This window comes from Asparagus officinalis, chromosome 5 (genome assembly GCF_001876935.1).
Source record: "Asparagus officinalis chromosome 5, Aspof.V1, whole genome shotgun sequence".
Lineage (NCBI taxonomy): Eukaryota > Viridiplantae > Streptophyta > Magnoliopsida > Asparagales > Asparagaceae > Asparagus > Asparagus officinalis.
In genome coordinates this window covers 89,864,482-89,873,880 of record NC_033798.1, presented here as the reverse complement: position 1 = coordinate 89,873,880, position 9,399 = coordinate 89,864,482, and the positions used below count along the sequence as shown (strand labels likewise).

Genomic DNA, 9,399 nt, shown 5'->3' with positions numbered 1-9,399 from the left:
TAAGAACAGTAAATAGGTTTAATTTAATATGGATCCGACCCGACTCGACCCGTTAATCACAACGGACCTAGAGTTTGGTGACCGCTTTCGTCGATATTTGGGCCAAGCCCAAAACAAGCGACTTGGGGATGAAATCTTTCTCCAAAAGAATCAATTTTCTGCCTCCTATTATATACTCTCTCTTTGGTTTCACTGGAAACTTTTTCCTCTTTGAGAGATGGAAGATTTAGGATGTACTTGGTATTGGTTTAGCGAGCCTCCCATTTTGATACTTCTCGCGATTTCATCAGTGAAGGTCTCGCTTCTTTGCGAAGGTCGGAAACCGAACCCCGTTATATCTGTATCTTTTTAGGCGCCCCCTCGATTTTTACTTTTCCGTTACTTTCAATATTTTTGTGCTTGATCTGTATTCTGTAGAAGTAGAACTACATCTCTCTAGCTCAGCTTTGTACTGGGCCTCAAGGTCTACAAAATCCAGGGCTTATAGCTCAAACAAACGTGAACCTGGTCTGCTTCTTAATATTCCTTGCTTTCAACTCCATATTTATAGGAACTTTGCTTTACACAACAACAGTGCATGTTTTCCCTCCGACTGCATGAACATGTTAAGATGGTCAATTATTAGTACCCAACAAATCCATTAGCACTCATAATCTCTAATTTCCATGAAACACTTCCGTGTCAATATAGAACAAGAGACGGGAGGGACTTCGCTGTTAATGTAGAATTATGGCAAAATTTCAACACAGGCGAATATAAGTAGGCAAGTATCAATTAACTAGACCAGTTCTTGGATAGTTTTCATAAAGTCTTTTTTAAGTTAGTTTGGCCGATAATAGAAATTAACAGAAGCAACACCAAATAGATACAGAAATGAAAAAGAAGAAGGCCAATGTTGAAGTTCAGTCATCAACCCAGCCACCAGATAGGCAATTAAACAGAAGGACAAACTTTCAAGCTCAGTCTTCAATCCAACCACCGGAGCCTTGGTGCGAGTACGGAGGCAGTGGCCCTGGAGCAAAGCCTTTAGGACTAGTATAGTCTTCAATCCAACCACCGGAGCCTTGGTGTGAATATGGGGGCAGTGGCCCTGGAGCAAAGCCTTCGCGACTAGTATATGCGTAGCTCCTTTCATCTGTAAACACCTCGAAATTTGGAACTACTTCGAATGAGCTTTCATAGGCACTTCTATTTGCGGGTGAGATATCCATGTCTGAAGATTCACCTATTTCTCCTTCCTTCAATACATCAAGACGTTCTTCTATTAGTTCTCTACATTCGACACTTGTCCTCAACTCAACAGCTCTTGGACTAGCTTCCTTGTCTCTATCGTAAAATGTAGGTTCAATGGGTGGATGGTCATGACAAGAAGCAAATTCTTGAGTCCCAGAAATGTGGCCCATTTCCAAAGCTATGCCCTTGTGTTTTCCTGTCCAGTCACGTCGACTCCATAAATATAATGGCGGTGACTTCATATTCCAAGTATCCATTTGCTTCTCTTCTGTGTCAATTGAACCCGGCAAATAGAACGACTGCATCATAGAGAAATATGTTACAATGAATTTTTTTCTCTACGATAGTTAACTATTATCGATCATACCTTTCCTGAGAGCTTTTCGCGATCCTCCCAGATAAGATCATATGGTGGATTTTTCCTATGTAGTCTGATCACAACAAAGTATTTTTAGAATATCCATGTCCCTTGGACAATAAAAAAGAGCAAGATATATGGTTAACAATCATTTATACCTTTCAGTCTCCTCAGGGACGATAAGGATAAGGAGCTTTGGTCGAAATGTTAAAGCTTTGTCAATGAATTTGTTTGCTAAAGCTGCATTGACTCCAAAAGGAGGGTTGAGACCCATGATCTATGGAACGAGAAATTCAAATTAGTTCTGATTTTTCCAGATGACTTTGAAAAAGAACTCATAACGACAAGAAACAAGTATGCCAAGTGCATGCTTGCATACCAACCGAGACCCATCTGCCAATTCTTTAGGGTCCACCGTCATCCAATCTCTCTTTTCAAAGTTGAAATCATTCTGTAAACATTAGTGATTATATAATTTACTGGTGAAGAAAATATAAAGATGAATAAGAGCATGACATGGTCTTTAATGTGTAGCTCATACAAAACAGTCAATACTATTGTAGCAGATTGCTAAAACCATTAATTAAGTATAACTATTTCATTTGGTAATTAGGATAGTATATGAATTTGCACAATAAGTTATTAAAATTTGCATAATTCTTCCACAAACTACAGAATTTGACAAAAAAACAATTTTATGCCGGCATATATTCAATGTTTGAAAAAGCTTCATTGAAACTCGCTTCGGAACTTTTGGAAGGGTAAAGGCTTCGAAACTCAAGAGTGAAGCTGTTTATTTCTTGAAGTTTAAGCCTCATTGCTGCATAACTGAAGCGTGCGATTTGCGCCTCATAAAGTGCTTCTCTTTTGAAGCGCACGCTTTACACAAGATATGAGGATATAAAAGGATATTTTACTAACATTAAAATGTCCCTATGTATCTTTAGTATGACCATGTGAGTGTAAATATGATATAAGCTATGCACGAAGTTTAGTTTATTATGATTTGTGCTACACATAATTCTTATTTACTAATCAGGACATGAATGTATCTATTTGTAAATTATTATACCACTATCTATTATATGTTCATACTTTTTACAAATTTAAAATTAAAATACTTAAACTGATGAGATTTACGCCTCGCTTTGAAGCTTACGCTTTGCTTCATTAAAGGGTCTAATGCTTCATCTTATGCTTCCGCTTTTTTAAACATTGTCATATGAATACTCATGCCAAACACAAAAGAATAGTACATAGAAGACTAGATCCAACCGTGTAGCATAAGGATGATTGCTGGATCCTACTCTACAATTAAACGCCTATAAAAAGGAGAGGATCAAATTTGATATTCATGCTCCAAATCTTTGAACGGGGTATATTCTTAACATGAGAATGCATAAACTGCTATCCAGCATCTACCTCAATACTCTTCTGTTATTAGATGCCTGTAACAGGAGAGTGACTTATTTGATGTTCATGTTGCAAATCTTCAGAGTATATGCTTCAGATGAGGATGCATAAACTGATATATATCCCAGCTCACAAGTGAAAATTTTTGAGGAAGGATATTTGCACTCTAATTATCCCATTTTTGGAGAGGCCCAGCCAATAAGTTGCTACAATAAGTTGCTAGTGAAACTAAGGTTCAACCATCATCCCTGCTTAACTGCAAAGACCCATGATGGGATAGACTAATTTGCTTGGACCCATAATGGCTTGAAGGATTTATCTGATTTGAGTCAAAAGTTCACATATATTTAAACATATGTACATGTAAAAGCTTTTTTTCTGATATGGAACTAAATTTTAACTGCTGATTTGAGTCAGAAGTAGCCCGTTTATCCCACCTCCAATAATATTATACCCCTTACGTATAATGTTAACCCAGAACTTTTTTATTGCTATAAGAAGGGGAAAGTTTCCATAAGCTCCAAGAAAAAGTTAAAGGCATGTGAATCCAACAAAGCCATTCTGAAATTTTTTCCTTATAATAGTCAGTTAAAGAATTCAAGAATAGAACGCTTGAACTTATAAAATGATGTCATAAGTTAAAACAATACCTTAGGTTGAATGATATCATAATTCTTGAACAAGCATCTTTTACCAGTTGCATCAAGTTTTTCCTTCATCAGCTTACTAAAATCATTAGCCCCGCAACAGAAGTCAACTATCTGGAAAAAAGAAAAAGGGCATCTTGAATGAGATTGATCAAGTAAATTTACTAAAAGCCAGATATAAATAATTTAACATGTTGTGTAAAGCATAAAAGTTAAATAGTCGACTGAATTTTTTTTTCCCGGAAACATTATGTACAAGACTCTTCCGAAATTAAGACCATTTGTCATCGCAAAAGATAGGAAATTTAATAATCAAGCTACAAAACAGTCCATGATTTTCTGCTCTTAACTTATGCAAATGAAGAATGAATAAATCAAAAACAGAAGGGAAAAAAAAAGAGAGACAACGATAGCCATACAACTTGATACAATGTGGATATAACAACAAAAACAAAAAGATACAAGGTGATACAGTAAACTAAGACATAGGTATGACATGGATATGTCAAAAGTTATATGTAACATAGTTACTGGTAAATTACACTAAACCCCCCAAGAGCTTTCAGCACTTTGCAGTAAAGCCCCAATAACTTTCAAAATCGCACTAAACCCCCCCAATAAATGTTACAGAAAACCCCCCTATCTTTTGGCTAAATTATAAATATAGTTACTGGTAAATTACACTAAACCCCCCAAGAGCTTTCAGCAGTTTGAAGTAAAGCCCCAATAACTTTTAAAATCACACTAAACCCCCCCAATATATTTTACAGAAAACCCCCTATCTTTTGGCTAAATTATACTAAATCCCATTAACTTCCAAAATGCCTTTGTTGTTTTTTGGTTCTAATTTATGGGGGGTATCCGCAAAATGCAGAAACTTATTTGGGCTTTCAGCAATTTCAAAAGTTATTGGGGGTTAAGTGTGATTTTGAAAGTTATTGGGAGGCTATTGCAAAATGCTGAAAGTTCTTGGGGCTTTAGTGTAATTTACCCTATAGCTATACATGCATATGCATCAAAAGGATGCCATGTGATATGGCTACACACTACACAGATATGGCAAATCCTCTAAGATAATGGTAGTGCGATACATTGTAGATACAACAGTCATAAAAATAACATGTGTATCTTAATCAGTTAAATAAACAATCATGTTTTTATAAGAAACTGGACAATTTATATAAATACAATGCATCTTCAAACCATGCATTTTGAGCCCCTCATTCAAAGGTTTAATTTTTAACCTCTTGTTGTTAGATACATCGATAGTTCTCAATATGTTTAAGATACAGCGAAAGCAGTATCTAACACATGCCCATCATGCAAAAGAGCTTCCAAGTTCAGATATGTATCTGATATGGGTGTGTTCTCCTTTCAAGTGAAACTACTACATAATATGCATAGCTTTATTGTAATTTGAAGTAAGAAGTATATTAGGACATTAAGATGTAATAATTGCAATACTTCCTTTTTAGGTTATGAAAATGCAAAGGTAATAAATATTCTTTCAACAGGTAGTAACGGAATCAGTAGTAGATTGTCTTCTTATATTAATAAATTATATGCTTTACATCACATTTCAGTTTCAATTTTAGGGAAATGTTAAGGAAAATATGAAGTGTGAAGTATTTCTGCATTCATGTGTCTACCCAGATATGTATATTTGTGCACAACATACGTGAATATTATACACTGGTTGAGAATCTGCCACTCAGACGATGACATTCATCCTGACAGCATAATGGACCATTGGCTCTATGGGCTCTTGACTAGATTTCTTACACAATATTCCTAGCAAGATTCTTTGACTAATTCATAAGCTTCAAATGTTTATCTGAAGATTTAGCATAGAAAACAAGAAATATAGAAAAGGAAATGTTGACAAAACGGAAATTGAGTCTGGACCATAAAAAAATCTGAATGACAAGAAATCAGATCTTTATTCTTACCACAATTAAGCAAATCTGAAATGTAAATAAAAGATTGAAATAAAAAAAGAATCATATACTTATCCTTACCACGTCACCACTTTGTACGTACCACTGAAGCTTATCTACAATCTGCATGAAAATATCATTCATCGGTATCATGAATATTCAGGAACACCTTAAGATAGTCATCCTTCTATAATTCTGTAAAGCTTGTATATACATCTACCACATGATTATCCTACATAAACTTCAAAAACATCTTTTTTGTATGATTATAGCTAGCAAGAAATAAAAAATTGTGCCAGAAATATAAATAATGAACAATTAAAAAGTAATTAACTAAGGGCTTAAGTATTCAATATCATCAATTTAACATACACACACACCCACACAAGCCCATACGCACACACACATATCCAGCGGGATGATACCATCAGTTTCCTTGGTAATATAGTGCAAGCAATATGTCAACATGAATTTGAAATAGGAGCTCAGTTTGTCTACATTTTCAGATTAAAATATGCTCAAAAAGTTGGTAGCCACCTCCAATATGCAAAATAAATGTAAAAGAAATAAGCAGACAAGTCAAAAAAAATGAAAACTACTCATAGCAAATTGTGAATCTATGCCCTGACCTCCTTAAGCTTGTCCAACTTTGTGAAATGGCGACCAAAAGATGTATAGCGCATGCCATGGAGAAATGGTGCGAGATAAACCTTGAAGTTCTTCTACAGCAAGAGAAAAGGTTTCCACAATGTAAGATATTAAACTACAGATTGGCAACTAAATTATGAAATGTCAACTGATTTATCATCGTTTTAGAGTGAATATGTTGGAGATATCAAAATAATATTCACAAAGAGATAATGATAAGAGAAAAATGATAAGTTAGCAACTACAAACTTAAACATTGAAATTATATTCCTTGCATATAACACTGGATATTTTAACCTCAAGGTCCAGGTTACGGTGTCTCAATACATCTACAGAAGATTATGTAAAGATTGCAATTAGGATCATATTTTAGTAAATTATCTAGCATAGAGAATTATCACGAGTAATAATTACAAAGAAGTTTATCAGTGTGCCTTCCATTAGTACAGCACGACATGCACTCAACACTAGATATAAATATAAATCTCAAATTTATAAATAACCAGTGCCAGACCCTTTTTTAAACAGATAAAGACATGAAAAAACAACAGCAGCAGCTATGCAGCTACTACTTTTATTCATGTAGGAAGTTTAATTATGATGTGTCAAGTAGCATTTTTCATAATTCACCATTATTCAATCTTCCAATAGCTTTGTTTTTCATGGACGTAACTGGCAGTTCCAACATATAATTTCTCAGAAATATTAGCAAATATTTTACAGATTTTTTTTGTAACTATTTACCATATTAATGATTATATTCTGTAATCAATAACTTACATTACTAATTTTTTTCATAAACACACATGCTTCATTTGCTTGCTAGTGTATACGCTTTGTGATTACAAAGTAATGATGATTTCAAAAGGCTACAAAATATGCCAAATGGTTAATTGACAAAATATGTATTGATTATATATTTTGATTGTGAAATTCTCCAGAAAGAATAATGTATCAAAATAAACTAGAACCATATTCTTCAGCAAATATGGTTTTAGAAAGTACTATATATACATACCCTCCACCTAAGTATTTGGTTGAGTATTTTGGGTTCACAGATCATTTTCGCCTCATCAATGCTGCCGCCAGCTTCCAGCTTCTGTATAGCCGTTCGTATAGCCTACAACATCATAATTTACCAAATTAGTGTTTTTATTTTACCATATTCAGCAATATTCAACCTATGCAATACATAAAGTACCTCAACAGAACCCTCCACCTTCCCCAGTGTAACACCCTTGATAGTGTGCCTCGCAGAATGAGCATATGTAGACGGAACTGTGTGCTTCTTTCTTACATCTTCAAGTGTCAATGAAGATGATACATCATCCATAAGAGTTTTCAGTCTACAGTGCAACATATGGGGGAAATTTTTTTTTTTAGTTTAACACTGAAAATGGTCTTTAACAAGAGAAGAGTTGATCAGGGCATCACTACGCTACCATGGAGGGAAGTCTTAACCCTAGTTGATTAGTTATGCAAGGAAACAAAAGCCTAGTAAACTTAGAACTGTTAGGTGACAACATCTCTTTTATTCTGTTAACACCCATATGTTACAATCTAGAATTGAAAGAATAAGAACTAGGACTAAGTGAACTCTTTCACACATAAAGATTATCCTAAATGAAATTCACAAGTTGGCTATGATAAATGAAATCTAAAAGTAAGAGTTAACCAAGATACAAAAACATGTTTTTCACTGCATAACAAATAAAAGAAATTGAGTGTTCAGATATATGATATACACACAATTACCAATAAGTGCGCGAGAATGTTGACTAGACTAATTAAGCATAAAATCACTTGAACCCAAAAATTGTAGATACAAGAAGAAAATTTTCTACTTAGAAGGTATAAAGCTGAAGCATCTTACCTCTGTACGGTTTCAATATCTGCAACAGGAAACGAACTATAAAATTTCTTCTCAATGGGATCCATAGAAGATGAGCACATTGAATCTTTGTTCTTACCATTCATGGATGCCTTCAAACAATAAGACGATGTGCTTTTCATTTTCTTAGTATCTGCTCGGCCACTTCCAACTGAACAACTTTTGTCTATGTTCGAATGCTTTCCATTCAGTTTATGTGATTTTACAGAAGGTGGTTGCATGGAGAACTCATCATAAATCTTCCTCTTCTTCATTACAATCTTAATTTTGTTCCTCTTTTCAGGGTTCGCAGGGAATATTATGTGAGTTCTAATAGGCGTCTTAAGAAAATTATCTATCTTATGTTTCCTGGGAAATACAGTATAAGCATTCATGTAAGTACATCAAGTAAACATAGAATGAGAAATTAAAACCATCAGGACTACTAAAAGGTGAGCATACATGCAATATATCAAGATGCGCTCCTCAAGAAGATCATCCCAAGCTCTCTGCAAAACACCTAGACCTGAATCTTCAAAGACAATCTTCCTGGGGATTTGCAATACAAAGGCAGTGTCTAAATTAACATGAGGTAATTGCAATTTAAAATAAAATAGATTAATAAAGATAAGTGCATTTATCTAAAATTATGGAAAGATTTGTTCGCGAAGACTTGGAAATATTGTTGTAAGAAGCAGCCTATATAATGCAGCCTCAAAGCTTCTTCGATTATTTAGGGGTGATAAGATGGATTCGATGAAACTGGGATAGACAAAAAAAATGACAATTGAAGCAAAAGAAATAAGATGTGGTAGCATTTGCTTAACAGAAAATATCCCTTCTCAGATATGAAGGGTCCCCAAAAAATGCATATAGGCAACCCAAGTTATTACAATAATTGTTGTTGTTTCTGTTCTGCTGAGAATTATGAGGGAAAAAATTCATATACTACCTTGGCAAGCATTTTCTGTGATATGATGTTGGGCAACGTCTGCAAATTGCAAATTGCAAATCATGGATTTCCTTGTTTTCTCTTTTATTACAAACAGCGCATTTGTGGATGGGACATGTAAATGATTCCCCATCTTCAACTTTCTTCTGAAACTTTGTAGATTCTAGTTCACTGGCTGGAAACAGTAATTTTGCAACACACTTTGGATGATAGAAGTGACCGCATGTGGCAGATGCACAAGGAAAGACCTAAAAGAATTCAAAAGACAATATATGTTTAAAACTACATGCGATTTCTTCTCTGACAAATTTTCCTGCCTATGCTAAATTTTCATGTCTAAT

At 34.5% G+C, this 9,399-nt stretch overlaps 1 protein-coding gene across 3 annotated transcripts in view; it reads right to left on the bottom strand.

Moving 5' to 3' along the window:
- Nucleotides 755-9,399, bottom strand: part of LOC109840102 (protein ENHANCED DOWNY MILDEW 2-like) — a 14,115-nt gene continuing 5,470 nt past the window's right edge. The window contains exons 8-20 of one of the 3 annotated variants that reach the window (XM_020408616.1): nucleotides 9,059-9,306; nucleotides 8,569-8,655; nucleotides 8,110-8,475; nucleotides 7,438-7,582; nucleotides 7,255-7,356; nucleotides 6,218-6,310; nucleotides 5,670-5,711; nucleotides 3,655-3,765; nucleotides 1,971-2,042; nucleotides 1,750-1,868; nucleotides 1,601-1,664; nucleotides 1,103-1,532; nucleotides 755-1,024 (exon numbers count right to left, since the gene is read on the bottom strand). In XM_020408616.1, the coding sequence (XP_020264205.1) occupies nucleotides 960-1,024; nucleotides 1,103-1,532; nucleotides 1,601-1,664; nucleotides 1,750-1,868; nucleotides 1,971-2,042; nucleotides 3,655-3,765; nucleotides 5,670-5,711; nucleotides 6,218-6,310; nucleotides 7,255-7,356; nucleotides 7,438-7,582; nucleotides 8,110-8,475; nucleotides 8,569-8,655; nucleotides 9,059-9,306 (1,944 nt within the window). In that variant the 3' untranslated portion in view covers nucleotides 755-959. Of the gene's footprint in view, nucleotides 1,533-1,600; nucleotides 1,665-1,749; nucleotides 1,869-1,970; nucleotides 2,043-3,654; nucleotides 3,766-5,669; nucleotides 5,712-6,217; nucleotides 6,311-7,254; nucleotides 7,357-7,437; nucleotides 7,583-8,109; nucleotides 8,476-8,568; nucleotides 8,656-9,058; nucleotides 9,307-9,399 lie in introns of all 3 variants that reach the window. The other 2 variants (XM_020408615.1, XM_020408614.1) reach the window with 2 other exon arrangements.